We start from the raw sequence: 23,602 nt of genomic DNA, 5'->3' as shown, positions 1-23,602 counted from the left end.
CAGGAGCAGGTTTGCTTCAGCAGGGGGCAGAATCCTCAGCTCTCCGCAAGCTGTGGTCCTCCACAACAGAAGGCAGCATGTCTGGCCTTGTGCTACTTTCCCCAGTCTCCTTACCTAAGTCTGTCAAGGTGATTCAAAGAAAGAGAGCGAGAGGGGACTTTCAAGGAAACTCGGGTGTGACAAAAGGAGCACTAGACTTTTTGTGTGAGCATAACTAATTGCTGAGATCCAGTCAGATGTGGGGATTTTTATTTATTTATTTTTTCCCTGAAGTGTTGAGTTGGGGGTGTGATTATTCCTAACCTTTGATCCCACTTGCGGTTCTGGCGTCATGTTGATTTCTCCACAGTCAGTGGTGTGTGTGAGACAAGGAGAGATCTGGCTTGGGGAAAGTCTCCTGGGGGTCTGGCTGAGTCACAGCGGCAGAATCCATTGTTGTCACACGTAGCAAGGAAGCTTGTGACATCACTGATTGGACACACAGTCTTTGTGAGGCCGACCGCCTCTTCGCCTGATGTGCATCCACAAGCCATGAAATGTTAAAACACTAATGGTTCTTAGTCATAAATGGATTTTTTTGAGGCTTTTATGACATGTTGACTCTACATTCATTTTCCTCTACAGTAAGAATTGCTACCTTCTAATAGAAAAGGATTAGTTCACTCCAGAATTAAAATTTCCTGATAATTTACTTTACCCTTATGTGATGCAAGATGTTCATTTCTTTCTTCGAAACGAAAGGTTTTTGAGGAAGACTTTCCTGGATTTTCAATGGGGATCAGCAGGTTGAAGGTCTAAACTGCAGTTTTGATGCAGCTTCAAATGGCTCTGTACAATCCCAGCCGAGAAATAAGGGTCTTATCTAGTGAAAAGATCGGTCATTTTCTAAAAAAAAAAAACATTTCTATACTTTTTAATTACAAATGCTCATCAAAGAAATCAAACAGCCTTTACAAAACCAAAAAAAAAAACCTGAGGTCTGATCCAAGCGGGTTCGGGTCCAAAACTTCTACGAGTGCATTGGACACGGTTTGGGTTCGTTATTAGTGGTCTTAGGTAATTAAAATAAATGCTTTTTCTTTTGAACTATCTCGGATCTTTAGCCTCCTTTTGCGTTCGTATTGAGTTAATTTTTAAGAAACGCATATAGAAAAGGAAAATGTAGGGCTTTTCTTTTTTGTGTCTCTTCACCGGAGATGAGGTAAATAATTTTGCAGACAACGCTAACAAATCCATGACTTATTAGGCTGTTAATTACATTTTTATCGAACTATCACATTTATTATTCAAATCCACTGGTCACAATTGAAAGCCGAACTCAGAAATAACATGTATCCATCAGGCAGGCACAAATATAATGTAGGCTAATAATAAATAAGTAAATAAATCTGTGCTGTCAGTCGATAAAAAAAAAAAGTAATAATAATAATTAATCGCTCATTTTTTTTCTGAAATTAATTGCGATTAATCCCACCTAACATTAAAGTTTTTAATTATACTTTTTATCTTGCAAATAATTTCACATTCAATCTTCAAATTAATTTAGAAACGACAGCATTGTTTAATGCCATCTTTATGACTAAAGGCAAGTATTCATTGATACCAACTGATGTCTTTATGAATTTTTTCCCAATATTTAACCATTGACTATAGCCATTCAACATTACAGTATAATTGAGAGCTATCAATTTAACATTTATTAGACTTTTAAAAATAACTTCTAATATAAGTTAACCTTAAAACAATCTTCACATAAACCCATTATAATGTCATATAGCTACCCGTACTTTTCAGAAAGAAAATATAGCCTAATTTAATGACGTTATCAAAAGCTAAATTCTAAATGAAATAGAGATAAAGCTTAAAACTACAAAAGCTATTGATCTCCTCTTTGTAATTTTGTCCTTTGATTAACAGACATCACAGCAGCTGCTTATTAGGACATTTTGGCTTCTATTACTTTAAAAGCTGCTGCTGCTGAACTTGACGCGGAATCTGAATCTGACATTGCTTTTAATGTGACTCCTAAATAATAAATACTTACATGCACAGTTTTAAGGCAGCTTTAATTGCCTTTTTGTAACTTAATGACTTAACTGACAAAATAAATACAACATTGCATAATCATAGTTTCATATGGGTTTGAATATGATACAGTGCCTTAAAGGAGTAGTTCACTTTCAGAACAAAAATTGACAGATAATGTACTCACCCTCTTGTCATCTAAGATGTTCATGTCTGTCTTTCTTCAGTCTTAAGGAAATTGTGTTTTTTGAGAAACATTTCAGGATTTCTCTCCATATAATGGACTTCTATGGTGCCCCCGAGTTTGAACTTCCAAAATGCAGCTTCAAATGGCTCTAAACGATCACAGCCGAGGAAAGAAGGGTCTTATCTAGCAAAACGATTGGTTATTTTCAAAAAAAAAAAAAAATACAATTTAAATACTTTTTAACCTCAGATGCTCATCTTGTCTAGCTCTGTGTGTACTCACAGATTAAAAAATATATAAATTGTAAATGTTTTTAGAAAATGACCGATCACTTTGCTACATAAGACCCTTCTTTATCGGCAGGGATCATTTAGAGCCCTTTGAAGCTGCATTTAAACTGAATTTTGCATTCAAACTCGGGAGCACCATAGAAGTCCATTATATGGAGAGAAATCCTGAAATGTTTTCCTTAAAAAAAACATTATTTCTTTACGACTGAAGAAAGAAAGACATTAACATCTTTGATGACAAGGTGAGTACATTATCTGTAAATATTTGTTCTGAAAGTGAACTACTCCTTTAATATAGCCTAATACAGCGCGGCCGACATTTGTTCGTGCATGTGATGAGCAGGCGCTACAAGCACCAGTATAATGGCTGACAGGAAAGAAAGATTCGTTTTTACCAACATGTGGCCTGACAACATCTCATCTGACTGCAGTTCACTGTTGTTCTACTGAAGCTTCTCGTCACCAATACCGTTTCCGCACTCGTTTGACTCGGGCCTAGCGCTTAGGTTGGACCGCGGCTCTGAAAAGTCTCACGTTTGTGTTCGGGTAGAAGTGATTTGGGTACGGATTTTAGGACCAAGGAAGACCTCTAGTAGAGTTCTTTGCAGCTGCGCTGAAACTGCAGTTTGGACCTTCAACCTGTTGGGTCCCATTGCAGTCCACTATATGAAGAAAGATCCTGTAATGTTTTCCTATTACACCTTTATTTCTTTTCAACTGAAGAAAGAAAGACATGAACACCTTGGATGGCATGGGGTGAGTAAATTATCAGGAATTTTTATTCTGGAAGTGAACTAATCCTTTAAAGCTTGAGCTATTCATATTTTTGAGGGGAGAAACAAAGATTTAACGTTAATTGTTCATTGAATTTGTCAATTTTAAATGAAGCTCATTCAAGTAAGACTTTGAACAAATGACTCTTCTAAAGGCATAAATATTTGATCAACCAGAAACATTGCTTTAATGTCAACAAACCGCCTGCAACCACTACCGCGTCTGCTCTGACATCACCGCTTAATTCCCTGCTAGAAATAAACAAACCACAATTAAGCCACAAGGGACAACACGTAATGAGCAGAATCAACACATTTAAGCTTTTCAGATGTTTAGGGTTGAAAAGTTCAGAATAAACAAACAAACAGAGATGATGTCATCGCCGAGGTCGCTGATCCTGGCCTGAAGCTAGTCGGCGTAATAAAAATGAGTCAAAGCTCAAAAATGAGTTTGAGGGAGATGGTTGATGGCAGTGTGAAAACAGTTGACTTTTAGTTTTGCTGCCAGAAATCCTTGCATTTATAGGACTTGACCAATTTGTTGCAGTCTGTTGTGTTTGTCAGAACGTCTTGCTTGAATAAACAAAATGGCCAATGGCATAAAGAAATGAGCGCTCTGTGAATATGTAACGTTAGTAGTCAAACAATGTGGTTTTTTTAAAGACTGATACCAGTATAGAGAGCACAATTTAATGTTTTTACTTGTTATTTTTTATGAAAAAGCTAAAAAAAAGCATATTGGATCAGTGAGTTTTTTTTTTTTTTTTTTTTTTTTTTTTTTATTCAGCAAGGATGCCTAAATTGATCAAAAGCCTGTTTCCACCACTGAATAAAAAATATAAAAAGGTAATTGCAACTTTTTATCTCACAATTCTGGCTTTTTTTTCTCGCAATTGAAAAAAGAAAAGAGAAAAAGTCAGAATTGTATGTTTTTATCTCACAATTCTGTCTTTATAACTCGCAATTGCGATTTTATATCTCACAATTCTTAGAAAAAAATCTGAATTGTACGTTTTTATTTCACAATTCTGACTTTATAACTCCAAATTGCAAATTTATACATACAATTCTGAGAAAAAAAGTCAGAATTGTAAGTTTATATCTCGCAATTTTTACATCATAACTCGAAATTGCAAATTTATACCCAATATTCTAAGAAAAAAGTTAGATTGTAAGTTTATATTTTGCAATTCTGACTTTTTAAACTCAATATTGCAAATTTATACCCACAATTCTGTGAAAAAAAAAAATCAGAATTGTACGTTTATATTTTGCAATTCTGACTTTATAACTCGCAATTGGGAATTTATACCCACAATTCTGAGAAAAAAGATCAGAATTGTATGTTTATATCTCACAATTCTGACTTTATAACTCCCAGTTGTGAATTTATATCTCACAAAAAAGTCAGAATTGTAAGTTTATATCTCGCAATTCTGACTTTATCGCTTGCAATTTTCTTTTCTTTTTTTCAGTGGCAGAAATGGGCTTCCATACAAAAATGTACCAAAAAACAAACAAATTTAAACTAAAATTATATCAAATAAATGCTGTTCTTTTCCAAATGCACTGAGCCCAGAAAACAGTGTAGTTTTCACAGAAATATTTCCACTAATAAGTTATATAACCTATAATAGCAGCACAACTGTTTTTAACATTGCTAATAATTATAATAATGTTTTCATAAATTCAACTAAATTAAACAGAAAACTTTTACTTCTTATTTCACAAGATTGTTTTTAATTTCTACTTAAATATAAGAAATATAACCTTGTTGTGCATAAAAGACAACTTTCAAAACATTTAAAAAATCTTACGCACAAATTAATGGTAGTATTTAAGCATTTGGGGGTATTTCTAGTAAAAATAACTATATTGTGAATGATACTGTTACCATGATAAAATTACTCATACTGTGTTAAAAGATTTTGGTCATACTGCCCACACCTAGTGTGAAAATTTGTCTTTCCTGCTAGGGAAGATCATCTAAATTCATTTAATACCACTTTTCACGTTTTTTTTCTCTCTCTTTCTCTCTCACTCATGCTCACAATCAAAGATGAATGTATCTTGTAGACTCTCTCAGAGCTTACAGCAGACCATCTCTGTGTCTTGTTTGCCAGCAGAAAAAGGGCACAAGTTTTTGGATCTCTCCCATTACAATCATAACCATACTAAGCAAGGACAAGGAGCATTTCTTTGATCTGAACACTGCACCTGGAAGCCAAGCATTCAGATCACTGGTTTCCAAACACGTTTCTTTGCAACAATGAACATGGGCGGGACTTTGCTCCTCTAGTGCAAAGTTAAAAATGTGATTAAAAGAACAAAGGGCCAGTCTTGCCTAATGCTAATGAAGATGCTAATGGGCTGATGAGAAAGCGGTGCTAATAGGTGTAATATAGAACACTGACTCACATGAGGGAGTCTTTTTACATCTGACAGATGCCAGTACAAAACTCTTGTACTCTGCCTCTCAACGACTTTAAATAACATGCAGCTTTTAAACAAGAGCTCCTGCTAAGCAGAGGTCATGCATAAAATATCAGACTGGGTGACAGTGTTTACCGTGGCATAATCAGATCATGGCCAGAAGTGAGGTGATAATGGATATTATGTAGCGGGGTGATGCAGGTGACTTAATGATTCAAGTGAAATATGTAGGTGTTACTGTTAGTGTAAATGTTGAGACAAAGCTGCAACTAAGGCATAATGAAAAGACCCTGGGGTCAGCAGCTTTTAGGTACGTCTCGGAGCAAAGTGTATCCCAAGACCTGATTAATAATAGCATTGCCTCAACTAAATGTAAGTGGATCGTGTGATATCGTAAATAATATACAGGCTTTGTTCCAAAACTTAGTGAGCTGCCTACGTAGGCAGCATTTTAAAGGCTACATAGTCTCTATTATTATAAATTAACATGATGCTCCACTCATAAATAAATGAATGGAAGAAATCATAATCTATACTATACTATACTTTTTGTATATCAATTTCATTGATAGCGAAACACTTGGTTTGGTGGCAATAGGATTGGAAGTAAAGACTAAATGTCAGTCAAAAACGAGACAATTTTTTTAACATGTTCGTTGACTAAGGGTGTGTTCACACTTGTCATGTTTGCTTAGAATACAACAAAATGCTGATGTGATTGCTCCATTACTGCGGTTCATTATAGTAATTGTGAACGCTGCCATCAGAACCCTGGTGCACACTAAACAAGTGCACCAAGACCGCTAAAAAAGATGGGTCTGTGTATCCAAAACAAAACGAGTAGGGCAAACGTGGAGCAACAAGGAAGTAAAGTGCCTTTTTATAAGCTCTTCGTGAGTTCGCTGGTGGTGAAAATAAAATCATATGCAAGCAACAGTGAGCACACTTAGTCTAGCAGATAGCATTGTGTGTATTCGACTTTGACGCTTTAAGTCGAACACACCTTTTTTCTTTTGTTTGGAGTGTTCATTTAGTTCCGTCACAAAATATACATCATTCAACCCGACCAATCAGGTTGTGAAGATATTACTATGCCTTTTGAACACATCTTTTTTCTTTTGTTTGGAGTGTTCGGTTAGTTCCGTCACGAAATATACATCATTCAACCCGACCAATCAGGTGAAGATATTACTATGCCTTTTGGTTCGGTATTTTTAGGTTCGCTGTCAAAAATGCGAGTGTGAACGCTAAGCAGACCAGGACCAAACTACAAATGTGAACACACCCTAAATGTTGTCACAGGGCTATTACGATCTAATTTGAGTATTCTATTTCAAAAATTCATGCATTATGTATTTTAACAGTTTTGTTCAATAAAACCACATGATTACTTGCGATCAGAACGATCCTATTACATTTGGAAAATAAAAGAGCTTTATGTGTGAATGTTCTCAGTGCCACTGTGCTCAACATGTTTGTTAGAGTTTTCCCTCTTTTCCTTGCTTTTATTTGCTTGAAATGGCTTACTTTAGAATTAGCTGCAATTCGACGTCAATTGATTGAATTGACAACATCAAAACAAACAAAAACACACCCAGAAGGAGCACGCACACACTACATGATGTAGGTTAGACTACTGCGCAAGCACATTTAGAGTTTACGCCTTCACTGCATGATTTAGTCTGTTAAAATACATGTATAATTCCCCCCAAAATCAAGATAATGGGGCAAAAATTCCCCTGTATGAAATTTAAGTCTTTTATATTCATGTCATCTGATATAGTTAATATCACACGAAGAGTTTTTTCCCAAATATCAGCACGATTGCAAATGTGATCTTGTTTATTGAGCCATTCATTAAATCAATAAGTTAATATTAAGTGACATACAACAGTTTTTGTTTTTTCTGCGTTTCAACAACAAAAGTAGTTTCAAACAAAGCCACGACAAAACTGTTTTGTGTCTCTGAGCAGCACACAACAGTGTTTCGCAACTGAATCAATCAGCTATTTGAACAATTAGTTGAATGAATACGCTTTGGGAGTCAGCTCTCCACGGCAGTCCTAAACCTGCCAAAGTACCAGCACAATAGCACGTTCAACAAAATATTGTCCAATTATCGTTATCGACAAAATTCCAGAAAATATCGAGATATCATTTTGTCGTTATCACTTGCCCCTAATTACTAGATAATTATCTGATGCATAGAGCTTATTTCAAGTAAATAATGTCCCCTTCCAGACAGATAGCGCTCACCTTTTCTTCTCTGGACAAGCCTTTTTCCAGATGCCCCAAACAATCGGAAAGAGGCTTCATCAGAGAATATGACTTTGCCCCAGTCCTCAGCAGTCCATTCGCCATACTTTTTGCAGAAGATCAATCTGTCCTTGATGTTTTTTTTTTTTTTTTTTTGGAGAGAAGTGGCTTCTTTGCTGCCCTTCTTGACACCAGGCCATCTTCCAAAAGTCTTGGCCTCACTGTGCGTGCAGATGCGCTCACACCTGCCTGCTGCCATTTCTGAGCAAGCTCTGCACTGGTGGCACTCCGATCCCGCAGCTGAATCCTCTTTAGGAGACGATCCTGGCGCTAAGCCTTCTTAACAAGAATTGAACCTCTTTCCTTGAAGTTATTGATGATCCTATAAATTGTTGATTTAGGTGCAATCTTAGAGGAAAGAGGTTCAATTCTTGTTAAGAAGGCTTCAGGGCATCCAAGAAAGTCCAGCAAGCGCCAGAATCGTCTCCTAAAGAGGATTCAGCTGTGGGATTGGAGTGCCACCAGTGCAGAGCTTGCTCAGGAATGGCAGCAGGCAGGTGTGAGCGCATCTGCACGCACAGTGAGGCCAAGACTTTTGGAAGATGGCCTGGTGTCAAGAAAGGCAGCAAAGAAGCCACTTCTCTCCAAAAAAAAAAAAACAACAACATCAGGGACAGATTGATCTTCTGCAAAAAGTATGGCGAATGGACTGCTGAGGACTTGGGGCAAAGTCATATTCTCTGATGAAGCCTCTTTCCGATTGTTTGGGGCATCTGAAAAAAGGCTTGTCCGGAGAAGAAAAGGTGAGCACTACCATCAGTCCTGTGTCATGCCAACAGTAAAGCATCCTGAGACCATTCATGTGTGGGGTTGCCTCTCATCCAAAGGAGTGGGCTCACTCACAATTTTGCCCAAAAACACAGCCATGAATAAAGAATGGTACCAAAACACCCTCCAACAGCAACTTCTTCCAACAATCCAACAACAGTTTGGTGAAGAACAATGCATTTTCCAGCACGATGGAGCACCGTGCCATAAGGCAAAAGTGATAACTAAGTGGCTCGTGGACCAAAACGTTGAAATTTTGGGTCCATGGCCTGGAAACTCCCCAGATCTTAATCCCATTGAGAACTTGTGGTCAATCCTCAAGAGGCGGGTGGACAAACAAAAACCCACTAATTCTGACAAACTCCAAGAAGTGATTATGAAAGAATGGGTTGCTATCAGTCAGGATTTGGCCCAGAAGTTGATTGAGAGCATGCCCAGTCGAATTGCAGAGATCCTGAAAAAGAAGGGCCAACACTGCAAATACTGACTCTTTGCATAAATGTCATGTAATTGTCGATAAAAGCCTTTGAAACGTATGAAGTGCTTGTAATTATATTTCAGTACATCACAGAAACAACTGAAACAAAGATCTAAAAGCAGTTTAGCAGCAAACTTTGTGAAAACTTATATTTGTGTCATTCTCAAAACTTTTGGCCACGACTGTACAATCACTTCTGCAGTGCTCACTCTGATTTCCTTTTTAAGTAATAAACATTGTGTTTCCATACTTCTGCTTTTATAATTCATGTGTGCAATGATCGATTTTCCATGCTGCGCTTTGACAAATACGTCAGTTGACTCCGTGTCAGGGTAAAATACAATATTAGAGGAATCTGTTAGGTGCCGTAGTCGGTTCTCACAAGCAAAAACAAAGAGTGAACCGTGCTTTTGCTGCTGGCTTTCTGTACAGACACTGAGTTATACAGGCTCTAATATTTTAATGAGTATGTTGAATAAGAACGCCGCCTCCTATGCCATGTCTCAGCGTAAGGATCATGAATAAGTCAGGATTCTGTCTATGCTTTCGGAGGCATTTACCAACCCAAGCCATTTTTGTAAATTTGCAAAGCAGAAACAATTGATATATCCTTCAGGAAGGATAGTATGTTTTTACCACTCAATGCTGTGGATTGAGAAACAAGAAAACATATTCCCATTTTTCAGTGAGGATGTTTCAGAAGGTGATATTAATTGACAGGTGTGAGATGGAAAGCTTGTAACCTGCCATGGAGTAGCAAAGTGAAATTTCACTTTCTTCTTGCAGCTCCAAGGACACTCACCACAAAGGCTCTGAAATAAACAGCGTGGTAATGAAAAACGACAACAAAAGTGTCAGACGTTTGTTTGGAAGACTGACTGTGTTTACGGACTCTCTCGTTGGAGGGGTTCCCAGGAATCGATGCTTAATTCTAATCAAAAACTCAGAGGTTCCTTTTGATCTCCTGTTATCGGTGTAGTTTTTAAAGCATAAATACTTAATTATATCTGAAGCAGCTTGAATTAAATTTAATCTGAAATGTATAAAGACAAGTCTGGAGCTGCAGTGTGATCTTTCTGTTGAGCAGAATCACAGTTGTAATTAGGAAGAGGTCTCTCCTCGTGTTTTGTGTGGAACTCTCAATAAGAGATTTCTATCGGTCCAAATACCCTGTGCCTCCTTTGAAGATATCTTTGATATACGCTATTGATATACGGTGGGCTTTTGTTCTTTCAAAAATGAAGAGCGAAAAAGATTTTGTCTCGAAAAAGATATTGCCTTACCTTTGGGCGGTAAGTCTTTGATTTATTTATTTATTTTTTTTATTTTTTTCATCCTTGGAATAGACGCTTTTCCTCCTCATATAATTCCCCTGATATTGATGCTGTGTCATTCAGTCTGGATCTCAGTAGATTGCAAAAAGTAATGTTTTGTAACCTCTTAATGGTCTAATTGTCTGAGTTTATATATAGATTAGTATCCACTTGGACCCAATGAAAGGCCTGATGAAGAGGGTATGACTATCCTCTGAAGTGTCTCTCGAGGGTTTTTTCTCCACTCTAAACCTTTGCCTTTGTCGTTTTTTCAAGAAGTGCTTCTAATCAAGTTTAATTTGATCCCATTCGCTACATGAGTGATTGATCTGTTCATTTGCACAGAAGTCTACGTAATGTGAACAATAGACAAAAATTAGGTTATTTACATTTAAGTCTAGTTTCAATCACAATCAGAGGAGAACAGGATTGAAATTGATATTGTTAGTGCATCGAATTTTGTTAAGTTGCACTGAATACCCGTTTGTTTTCCCAAAATGTACTGGGAAATGGAAATCCATTTTTCTGTGGGATTTTTGGGATCTTGTCCCCAAATCTCAGACCATTTCTTGCTCACAAAAATTGTTTTCTTTTCATCCTTCCAGGGAGCAGCGACCGATGTCCCTCTGTCTGTCTCGTGATGATGAACCTTTGCCCGGGCTGGAAGCGTTGCCGTTCAGGCTGATGCAGCAGGACTGCACAGCGGTAAAGACTCTTCTGCTGCGGTTACGCAGGACCCTGCAGGAGGTAATGTTCCACCCTGACAGTTGATTCATGAAGCTGCTATGGCCTTCATCACAGGTACATTAGAACAGGTAGAAGAGCTCTCCGTGCCCTGCCACTTTCATGCCTCATCATTCAGGGCGAACACCAGGAGGATCTCACACTCAGAAGAGACATATTCAGTCAGTAGGTAGCCCTTGGTTAGAGTAGAAACTGTACTTAATGTGACACGAATGAAAACAAGACTGTGAGAGGAAGAAAAGCATGTCAGAGCGTGATTTGTTCAACCAGTAAAATGTTACAGCAAGACTACTACTGTACAGGTACATCATCTGCTTGCAGATGCAGATTTTGTGTTACTAAAGTATCCAAATACATTTTTATATATTTAATACTTTTTTTGTAGAGATTTATTGATGACATATGGGTTACAGACCTATATGTAGAGGTTCAAGCGCTAGCGCTGAAACCCTATTGTAATTTTTAGAATAGTCATCGATCAGCGATCTCAACGTAAAACTGATCGTGCAGACCAAACAGTAAGTCGTAGAGACTTGAAACTTGGAGGGATGGTAGTACTCACACCACCCACAACGTGACCAAGGCTCATCCCAAACGGCCTGACGGGGGTGCTACAGTGAACAAAAGTACGAAATCACTCATAACTCCTAGTTGTAGGCTTAAGTGTCTTATGACTTTGGAATCCCTGGCGGATAAAATGCACGCCTACTTTTGCAAACTAGTCTTAGAGTCTGGAGTCTGTAGAGTGAATATCAAAAACTATCAAAAAAAGTTTAACTTTCGACTTACCGTCACAAAGGGACACCAATACGTTCGAAAAGGTCAGGGCCACCTGACAAAATGAGATATATTTGCCAAACTCAAAACACTTATGTAAGAGCTCAATCTTAGGTCACAGGAAAAACATTGTGGAGCTTGGACACTTGGTGGTGCTATTAGAATATCTATAAAAATGGCTATAACTGTGCAACCATTTGTCCTTTCAACATGAAAATCAGTGTGCACGGTCTTGGTCCAAAGTGCCAAAAGTGTCTATGAACATTTGCGTATCTCAAAAAACAGCCATCATTGGCCGACAAAGTTTGAGCACCTGTTAGACAAGGTTAACGGAGGCTGATCTGAATGAAACTAGGTGGGCCTGTTCGACTTATGGCCCCAAAGGTCTGATAGAAATTTGAAAGAAATTGGCCATTTTTTAAGGGTGTAAATGATTGCACGTTGCATAATATATGATAGAACTCCTTGTTCCAGACAACTTTGCCTTTAAAACCACTGTTGTCAATCAATTTGTTATCAAATGATTGTGAAGATGTCAGAAACCTGCTTTTGTGAACTTGTTCTAGGTCAATAATTATGCAAAAAATAAAGTTTCCCTCTGTGGGATGCTACAGTGGGGTCGTTTAGAAAAGGGGCCTGTCCAAATTTACCCAAACTCCTATAAAGCCTATTGTAAAACGCAACAATTCACAAATCTGGTGAGCACATACAACAGGTAATTCCATTGATTTAGGTGGTTACAAGCTTGCTAAATGTCTTATTTTCATATGTGCTCAAATTGCTGCTTGCAGCTATATTTCATTTCTATTTTTATTGATTGATATCACTTGATATTGCATGTTTATTGTGCATGTTTATTTTTCCTAATGTTTTACATAAAAAAAAAAAGTATAGAACTTTAATATTGCATTTCCTCTTTTCAGAACATTTAAAAGATTAGTTCACTCCAGAATTTAAATTTCCTGACAATTTACTCACTGCCATGTCATCCATTCATGTCTTTCTTTCTTCAGTCAAATAGAAATGAATGTTTTTGAAGAAAACATTCCAGGATTTTTTTCCATATGTGACCCTGGACCACAAAACCAGTCTTAAGTCGCTGGGGTATATTTGTAGCAATAGCCAAAAATACATTGCATGGGTCAAAATTTTTGATTTTTCTTTTATGCCAAAAATCATTAAGAAATTAAGTAAAGTTCATGTTCCATGAAGATTTTTTGTAAAATTCCAACTGTAAACATATCAAAATGTAATTTTTGATTTGTAATATGCATTGTTAAGAACCTAATTTGGACAACTTTAAAAGTGATTTTCTCAGTCTTTTTGATTTTTTTGCATCCTCGGATTTCTGATTTCAAATAGCTGTATCTCGGCCAAATATTATCCTATCCTAACAAACCATACATCAATAGAAAGCTTATTTATTGAGCTTGCATATGATGTATAAATCTCAGTTTTGTCAAATTTAACCTTATGACTGGTTTTGTGGTCCAGGGTCACATATAGTGGACTTCAATGGGAGTCAACAGGTTGAAGGTCCAAATTGCAATTATCTTAAAGTTTTAACCACACAATGCTCGTCTTTGACTAGCTCTAGCTCTGCAAATCACGTTTTTTGTCTGTGTAATCCTGTTCAAAAAGGTAGGGTAGTGCGAAAATCTCATTTTCTCCTCCAACTTCAAAGTCTGTCATTTGATGTTTTACCCGTTTTACTTTTTTTTTTTTCACACATTTGCTGGGTAAACACTGGGTTGGGTACTTCCGCCTACGTCATGTGTGACCTTTCCAAAGTGACTACGTAATGCGTGGAATTAAGATGCGTGAAATCAGCATTTGTGTTTAAAAAGTATATTATTTTACTTTTTTTTTTTTAAGAAAATGGCTGATCGTTTCACTACATAAGACTCTTATTCCTCAGCTTGGATCATGTATAGGCTTTTGAAGCTGTACTGAAACTGCAATTTACACCTTCAACCTGTTGATCCTCATTGAAGTCCACTATATGGAGAAAAATCCTGGATGATTTTCCTCAAAAACCCTAATTTCTTTTTGACTGAAGAAAGAAAGACATGAATACCTTTGGATGACATGGGGGTGAGTAAATTATCAGGTAAGTCTTTTAACGGATATTATAATAATAATATGAAATTTAATTTGAATGCTCTTTGAAGTCACCACAGTAATAATAATGTTATTATTATTATTATTTTTTATCCCTTACTGTTATTCATGCTAACCCAACTTAATTTATTGACTAGAACACCCTCATTTCCATTTCACTTTCCCCAAGTAGTAGCTGCATGAACTCTGTTTTCCATTCTTTCACAATAACAATCACTTTTCTCAGTGAAGGTCCAGAGAACAGTGCACAACAGAGGAACATGAATATTGAAAAGGAAGTTCTTTGGCCTCTTTACTGACTCTTCTCATTAACATGTAAATTAGCCATCTTCCTTCAGCATTTGTAAACTACAGTGTAACAAGAATCACAATGACTGGTGCATTGCTGTGGTGGGTTTTATTTGCTTGACCAGTGATTTTACGCACAGCCTGTTCTTTCTTTGTTCGTGCGTCTTTTGGGCTTTTGATACCTCGTAACTGACTAATTCAGGGCAGCGCAGCGAGGATGCCAGTTCAAAATGTTCAGAGGGGTTTTGAATTAGCCAAATGCTAAGTAGTAAATATGTGAAAGGGAGTAGATTGTCTGCTCACACTTAGTTACTATAATAGGACAACTATAGACTGGTTTCAGAGCCTCTCAGACAGACATAGTGTTTTTTTTTTGTTTTTTTTTGCTCGAATGTTACATAGGCTTGAATTGAATAGCTCTTATACCTTTGAACATTATGTACTGTAGTGCCTGTAGGCATTCAGAACCTGGCACGGCATCCTTCGTGGATTAAACTGGCTTTTTGTTTTATTTTTTTTTGTGAGTCCTGCCTGTTTCATTTACATAACTATTGCATTTCCCACCAGCAAAACAGTTCATATAGCACTATGTGCATACTGTATATAACCATTCTGATAATTACTTCATATTCTGAGCAGAGATTTTAGTTTTAATATTGAACAGGGTGAATTCTTAAATTACTGTTTTGCATTTTTCAGAAAATCATTTTGACTCCACTTGGTGTTTTGTCGTTTAGCAGTTTTTATTGGAATGCACTGGGAAGAATCTGCATTAGCGAAACGTTTGTCTTGCTTTTGCTTTCGTACCTTCTTTGATTACCTCAATATGTTTGCACTTTTCATTACAGTTTTCTTGTCCTCTCCTTGTACTTAAAATGCAGGCGTAGAAAACACATTAATCAAAAGCAGCACATGCTGGATCAGTCTTGAATCCTTTAATAATTATGGAGTCTGAAATGCTGCTTAAAATCCATCCACGTTTGCTGTGAAGCATTTACCAAAATGACATTGTAATGGTTGTGATATTGTACCTTGTTTGAAATTTATAGACCCGTTGAAACTACTTGATTACAGTCACCTCATTTTCCTTTATTTTATTTTTTTCCTCTTCCTGCCGGTGGAATAACTGAATCTCATTGGCCCTTCCATACACACCCACAAATAGTGCTGCTTTAAAAAATAAAGCATTGCCTCAGCTTTTATTTTATTTTACTTATTTTTTTTGACCTGGTTGAGATGCGTTAGTAGTGTATTGTCTTTAGGGACGTAACTATATCAAAATTTTTTTTTTTTTTTTTTTTTTTTTACAATTTTTAGTTAAATTCTTCTATCTAATGTACTTAAAAATGAAGAGCTCCAACCCATGTTCTTAACTATGACAACGTAAGTCAGAAAAAAAGTCAGTGAATTGACTTGTACCTGAACTTTAAATGGGACTCAACCCTCTTTTTATTTGTGATATACTGTCTTAGTCTAAATTACATTCACACTTGTGTTTTAGCAAGTTAAACAAATTAGAATATAATAATAATAACAACAATGACAGTAATAGCCATACATTTTAAAACAATTACACTGCAATTAATAACATTTTTTTTTTTTGGTATATTATTTTTTGCTTTACACTACTGTAGCGAAATTGCAACACTTCTTTCCTAAGTTCTACACTTATATTTTGAATTTGGACTGCAATAACATTACCCATTTAAACCGCTAGCTGTCAGCAATTCATACTGCACTTTTAAGCTTTTATTTTGACAGAAGTGGCAGTAAAGCTTTTAATTTGAAGGAAAATTCCAGCTTCAGTGAAAACAGGCTTACAAAAATGCGCACTAAACTCACAGTACATGCAATAAACGAGTTCACTGCATTCATTCACTGTGAACGGAGCCGTTCTGAGGTGCAGAAAACACCGGATCACCTGAATAAAGTGTGTGCTTCGCTTTAAAACACGCAGCGAAATTGGTCTTCATGAAGGGATTAAGCCATATTACACTTTTGGTTTTAGTTCATTTGACAGATACTATGCCAAAGCATAATGGCCCACAACACAAATTTAACGACGTTTTATGTTAGAATAAGAAGTTTAAATATATTTTAAAAAAATACACTTCATATAGTTATGTGACCACGATAACATTGAGACAGTTTTGCTCTCACAATATCACAATATTCATAATATTGTTACATAATTGTCTCCATGTCCAAGAGACACTATTTCACAGATCTCATATACTCATACTCATACACATGCACCTCTTTATGTTTGCAGACATAACCGTCTGTGTTTGTGTAAACTTTGTGTGTTTTTTTTACATAACCTTGTGTGTACTTGACAGCTGGCATAAAAGAGTCAGCTTTCTGTGAGTGCGCTTTGCATGTGTGCACTCAGTAAATCGTGCAGCAGAAGTTCAAACTGACGAGGCTTTTTAAATTCGTACAAAGAATAAACTTTTCAGTAACACTTTAGAATAGGGAACACACATTCACTATTACCTAAGAGTTTTCCCTCAATAAACAACAAATTTGCTGCTCATTTATAGTTAGTAAGGTAGTTGTTAAAGGGACAGTTCAGGCAAAAATGAAAATTGTGTCATTGATTACTCACACTCATGTTGTTACAAACCCTGAAGATCTTAGTTCATGTTCAGAACACGAATGAAGATGTTTTTGATTACATCTAAGAGCTTTCTGACCCTGCATAGACAGCAATGCAAATGGCAGGTTCAAGGCCCAGAAAAGTAGCAAGGACATTGTTAAAATAGTCCATGTGGCATCAGTGGTTCAACTGTAATTGTATGAAGCTATGAAAACAGCTTTCGTGTGCAAAGAAAGCAAAAATAAAGACTTTATTTAACACATTCTACTCTTTCCCTGGCGCAGGAGCTGGCGTTTTGCTTCTGTGGTGAATTTTGAGTTAAAGGGATAGTTCACCCAAAAATGAAAATTTGATGTTTATCTGCTTACCCCCCAATGCATCCAAGATGTAGGTGACTTTGTTTCCTCAGAAAAACACAAATGAAGATTTTTAATGAAAACCGGTGCAGTCTGCCAGCCTTATCATGGACGTGGATGGGCACCAAACCTTTAAAAGTAAACAAAAACATGCACAGACAAATCCAAATTACACCCTGCGGCTCGTGACGATACATTGATGTCCTAAGACACAAAACGATCGGTTTTTGTGAGAAACTGAACAGTATTTATATCATTTTTTACCTTTGATACACAGCCACGTCCATCTCTCCTGAGCACGAGTTTGGCATCAGTCATGTCACATGTGCACGCGCTTCTGGCGTAGAATACGCAAACGCCGGAAGCAATCTGTCGCATGAATACGACACTCATTGTTTACACAGTGCACAGAGATTGTGGGTATAGCGGCTATTCAAAATGGTAATTACTTGCGCGTATCCTGATTGTTTAAACTGATTTAAAGCTAAAAGATTACGTTTGCTTGCACAAACTCATCCGGGACTTTTCACTGATTTCCCCTTACGGCGTTTGCGTATACTACGCCAGAAGCACGTGCACATGTGACGTGACTGATGCCAAACTCGTGCTCAGGACAGATGAACGTGGCTGTGTATCAAAGGTAAAAAATGATATAAATACTGTTCAGTTTCTCGCAAAAAAACGATCGTTTCGTGTCTTAGGACATCAATGTATCGTCACGAGCCGCAGGGTGTAATTTGGATTTGTCTGTGCATGTTTTTGTTTACTTTTAAAGGTTTGGTGCCCATCCACGTCCATGATAAGGCTGGCAGAATGCACCGGTTTTCATTAAAAATCTTCATTTGTGTTTTTCTGAGGAAACAAAGTCACCTACATCTTGGATGCATTGGGGGTAAGCAGATAAACATCAAATTTTCATTTTTGGGTGAACTATCCCTTTAAAGCTTCAATCTTACACATTCTGGGTACACCTGAGACTTGTATAAAGGACATAATAGCCATTTAGGTAAATTTTTTACTTTTGCCTTTTTATTTTGGCCAAAATTTGAAGCAATTAACATTTGTATCGTCTTCCTTAGCAGATTTTTTTTTTTTTTTTTGTCAAAAATGTCTGACATTTACATTATCACTCAATATTTTGTCTGCGCACCTCTCTACTCAGACTAAAGTGTTCCACATCTTTGACAGTGTCACTGCGTCTGCAGCTCTCTTCTTCACATTAATATGGGGAAGAGGTAGCAGTAGCGTGATGAAGGAAAGAAGCGTTTGAGGCTAGAGCCCAGAGAGGACAGGGCTGCCTGCTCCCCTGTTTGGATGCTATAATTACATAATATGTACGACACAAGCTAATTTCCCAGTGTGCTTTGTTAGTGAGTTTTGGAGTATTAAAAGTGTGGCTCACTTTGTGCATTAGATATCATGAACAAGAGAAAATTCTATGAAAGTATTTATTGAGGTTGATTAATATTAATTTCCTCATTGATATTTTAACACTGTAAGTTGTATAAATTAACATTAGTAAATTTATTATACAGTCGAGGTCCAAAGTTTACAAATAAGAAGGATCATGCAAAATGCATGTGATTTTGTTTTTATTAGTACTGATGTGAATAAGATATTTTACATAAAAGATGTTTACATATAGTCCACAAGAGAAAATATTAGTTGAATTCAAAATGACCCAGTTCAAAAGGTTACACACCCTTGAATCTTAATACTGTGTTCTTAACTAAATGATCAACATTTTTTGTTCAGAAAGAGTTGTTCATGAGTCCCTTGTTTTTCCTGAACAGTTAAACCGCCTGCTGTTCTTCAGAAAAATCCTTCAGGTCTCACACATTCTTTAGTTTTCCAACAATGACTGTATGGTTTTGAAAACAATCTTTTCACACTGAGGGCAACTTTCACACATGAGGGACTCATATGCAGCTATTACAGAAGGTTCATATGCTCACTGATGCTCCAGAAGGAAAAAACAATGCATTAGCCAGGGGATGAAAACTTTTGAACAGTATGGAGATGTGTACATTTTGCCTATATATCATATTTTTTCATTTAGAACTGCCTTTCAGAGGCTACAAAAGATAGCTACATGCTTTCCAGAAGACAACATAAGTTCAATTTAATTTGATCTTCAAATTCAAAAAGTTGTAAAAAAGCATCTATGTGAAATATCTCATTCAGGTCAGTGCTACATAAACGGTAACATGAATTTTGTATGATCCCTCTTATTTAAATAATTAACATTTTGCAGATTCAGAAAGGGGGATGTAAACTTTTGACCTCAACTGTATATGTACATGAACAAACATAAATTAACAATAGTATGCAATAATTTTACAATCATTTTCTTAGTACACTTCTCTTAGTATTTTCTTGTAAAACATCTTGTAGTCTTTGGCTGTGTGTGTGTCAAATATTTAACCACAAACGTTATAATACCAGCAAACTTAGTAACCCCAGAGGCAACTAGTTCAGAGTAAGATGAGGAGAATATTATTTACAGTCTTTTTTTTTTAAATAGTTATTTTCTTTTCATGTGCTCATTAAATATTAAGATGTCTGATCTTTGCCTTTCAGAGCACCGAGATCAGTCCTGCCAGCAGCCTTCACTCTCTACCCATAAGCCCCTGCAGTGAGAAATCACTCCCCTTTAAGGTAATTGTCCAGATTCAGTGTTGTCAAAATGTGTTTCTTTTCTATTAATAACGTGGATGAACACTTCCTTTGCTGAAGTATCATTGTCGGGTCACTCTTTGATTTTAAAAAGCTCGCTTTTATTTTTTTCCCCTCCCTGAAGATTTCAAAGCCTGTAGATCAAACATAACGACGGCGCTAAACGACTGCATTGAGACAGAGGTCTCTCCATTTTATGTAGTTAATTTTCTAACTCCATTGTGCCTCTTCTAAACACACTGTTTTCTCTCTGATAGAATTTGAGTTACGTGTTTCTCCACCAACAATAAAATTTTCCCACTATCTTGATGGGATTATTTGGTGATGTGCCCTAATCTTGTGGAGATGGGTTTGGGAGAGGTTTATGATTTTGTATGAGGAGAAGAGGATTTTGTTTTTTCATCAGGACTCAAAAATACTGCGAAGTGGAAATGAGGTCTGCGTCTTTCTCTGTCCTCCTTACTGACCTACATGGAGTGCTAACAGAAGCGACAGTTGCGGCAGCGAATCACGTGACATTCCGGCTCATCCGTAGCCTAGCGCCACGCAGCGGGAGAGGGAGATGCTTAGAATAGGACCCCATGCATTCTGACATTGTGTTCAACTGACAGGAGAGGGGTGGGACTTGTCCTGATTCATTCCGTTAAAAAAAAGGAAAAAAATTCCCGATTTTAAAAATAAAGCCCGAGAACCCACCTGAGACGGAACCGTGTCACTTCACGTCCTACTTTTAAAAGAAAACTTCTCTCACCAAACATTTGTTATCCCCACCTTCTTAATAATTAGAGCCTGCGGAAAGCGTTCTCCTGCGGCGAGAGCGTGGCGTCGGTTACGGGAATAATGGAGGCTCTTGCTCTGCACCCTGGGAAAATGAGCTTGGACTGGGGTTCCAAAGTCATTTGTCCTGGTGTCCCTGTCAACTTCACATTAATAACTCCTTGTTTAGTGGGTGTAGTTGCGCCCAACACTCTGAGGGTGTCCTGTTTGAAGTTTATAACATCACAAACCTCCTTATACAGGAATAACTAAGGACATCTATCACATTTACTCCCTTTTATGCCTACCTTCAAAGTACATTAGTGAAATACTCTGCGTTTCTCTAATCTTGTAGCATTCTTGGTAATGAAACTGCCAAGTAGGGCTGAGCGATATGGCAAAAAAAAATTATCCCTTGTATTTTCTTTTCATTCTCCTTTTCTTTAGCCTTTTGATAACATAAATATGTAATGACATACACTACCATTTTAGAGTTTAGGGTCAGTACGACTTTTAAAAAGAAGTCACTTATGCTCACCAAAGTGTATTAGTATATATACACTACCAGTTAAACGTTTTTGGACAGTAAGACTTTAAATGGTTTTTTTTTTTAAAGAAGTCTCTTCTGCTTATTTGATCCAAAATACATTAAAGGCAGTAATATTGTGAAATATATTTATGATTTAAAATAAACGCTTTCTATTTGAATGTATTTTAAAATATAACTTATTCCTGTGATCAAAACTAAAATTTCAGCATCATTACTCCTTTTTTCAGTGACACATGATCCTTCAGAAATCTAATCTAATATGCAGATTTGCGCTTCAAGAAGCAAGAAGCAATAATTATTTTTTAATTATTATTATCATCAATATTTAATGATTCTTTGAATAGATTTTTTTTTTTGAAAATGGAAGATAGATAGATAGATAGATAGATAGATAGATAGATAGATAGATGCTGTTCTTCTGAGCTTTCTTTCATCATAGAAATCTGAAGAAAATTCTACTCCGCTGTTTTCAATACAATACTAATATTAAAAAATGTTTTTTTGAGCAGCAAATTAGAATACTAGAATGATTTCTGAAGGATCATGTGACTAGAGAAATGATGGTAAAAATTCAGCTTTGAAATCACAGGACTAAATTACAGGACTAAATTACTAAATGTATTCAAATAGAAAACAGTTATTTTAAATGGTAAAAATATTTCAAATTTTTACTGTTTTTGCTGTACTTTGGAGAGCTTGAAAGAAATGCAGGCTTGATGAGCAGAAGACGCTTCTTTAAAAAAAATAAATAAATAAAAAATAAAAATTATAAATTAAAATTAAAATATATATATTACTCTAATATGCTGATGAAATATTACTTAAACATTGCTCATCAAACATTACCTGTTGTTATTAATGTTAAAATCAATTCTGATCAATATTTTCGTCATACTTGTTCAGTTTATTAATTTCCAATAATAGCTTGAAATATCTTGATTTTTTTTTTTTTTCATTTGGTGGAATTATATTTCTGACCACACAGCCATGGTAGTCAATGAGATTCAGAGTAAGCTAAAATGCTGTATTAATAATATTAATAATAACAATAATAATTTAATATAATTAAGGCATTTTCCTCTCACTGTCTTCAATCAATTAAATTGAGAAACAATGATATATTTAATAATATATTTATTTAGAACAAAAATAAATAAATAAATAAATAAATAAACAAATTGATTTAGACACCCTCACCATTTCTCGCTATAGTTTAGGAAATGGTAATAAAATACAATAAGAACTCAAGAGTTAAAGTGTGTCAGAACAAATTTATGTTGATAATCACAAATGAATTACAGTCAAACCAAAATTAATTAAGACACCTTCAAAATTTCTCACATTATCAGTTTATTTGCTATAGAAAATGGTTGTTTAGAAAATGGTAAAAAAAAATGACAAGAACTCAGGAGTTAAACTGTGTTAAATTATGTCAGATTACTTTAATAGAAAGGTATGTAACAAAACATGGTCAGGTCAAAGTGTCAAATCAAATTTTTGGTCCCAAATTTGTATACATTTTACTGGTAGTCTGCTGTGTGAAGAATTTTTGAGTATAATATGCCACAGTTTACTTTATTTTGCTATCCTCACTTAGATAAATGAACTATACTGTCCTGCACCCACTAGTTAAAAAAAAACTAAAATTATATCTGCTGTGTGAATCATTTTTGTTAATTTTTGGTTAAAGTAGCAATAAACACCAATATTTACCTAAACATGCTATATATTTTTACAAAAGTATTTAATTTGAATTGAATTTATTCACAAGAATAAATTAAACGTAGAGTAACCGCTCTAACATTGTTCTGCTAAAGTTGAAGTTACACACAACTGAAACATCTCTGTCTTAAAAAGGATTGCAAAACTTACCTAATGATGTGGTCTTTAGGAAAGCGAATATTCAATATATTTGATATATATATATCACCCAGACCCACCTAGGATATATTTGCGACTTAAACAAGACTGATGAACAGAATGCTCACCGCATTCTTGGTGACAAAGCATTATTTCTTTGACGGCATTGATTGCTGTAATATTAAGTGTTGGCTTTTATGATCAGGGCTCTGTGATAGTAGGACATTCTCATTTATTAGGTCCTTCGTCCTCTTCTTGCCTCAAGTATTTAATCTAGGACAGACAGATGGAG

At 36.1% G+C, this 23,602-nt stretch overlaps 1 protein-coding gene across 1 annotated transcript in view; it reads left to right on the top strand.

The window, feature by feature from the left end:
• Positions 1–23,602, top strand: part of LOC141287684 (serine-rich coiled-coil domain-containing protein 1-like) — an 87,897-nt gene that overhangs the window by 29,359 nt on the left and 34,936 nt on the right. Inside the window, exons 6-8 of the mRNA XM_073819827.1 lie at positions 1,591–1,611; positions 11,196–11,330; positions 20,049–20,126. Of these exons, the coding sequence (XP_073675928.1) occupies positions 1,591–1,611; positions 11,196–11,330; positions 20,049–20,126 (234 nt within the window). The remainder of the gene's footprint in view (positions 1–1,590; positions 1,612–11,195; positions 11,331–20,048; positions 20,127–23,602) is intronic.

This window comes from Garra rufa, chromosome 15 (genome assembly GCF_049309525.1).
Source record: "Garra rufa chromosome 15, GarRuf1.0, whole genome shotgun sequence".
Classification (NCBI taxonomy): domain Eukaryota; kingdom Metazoa; phylum Chordata; class Actinopteri; order Cypriniformes; family Cyprinidae; genus Garra; species Garra rufa.
The sequence above is the reverse complement of the archived record's forward strand: the minus strand, read 5'-3'. Positions and strand labels throughout refer to the sequence as shown.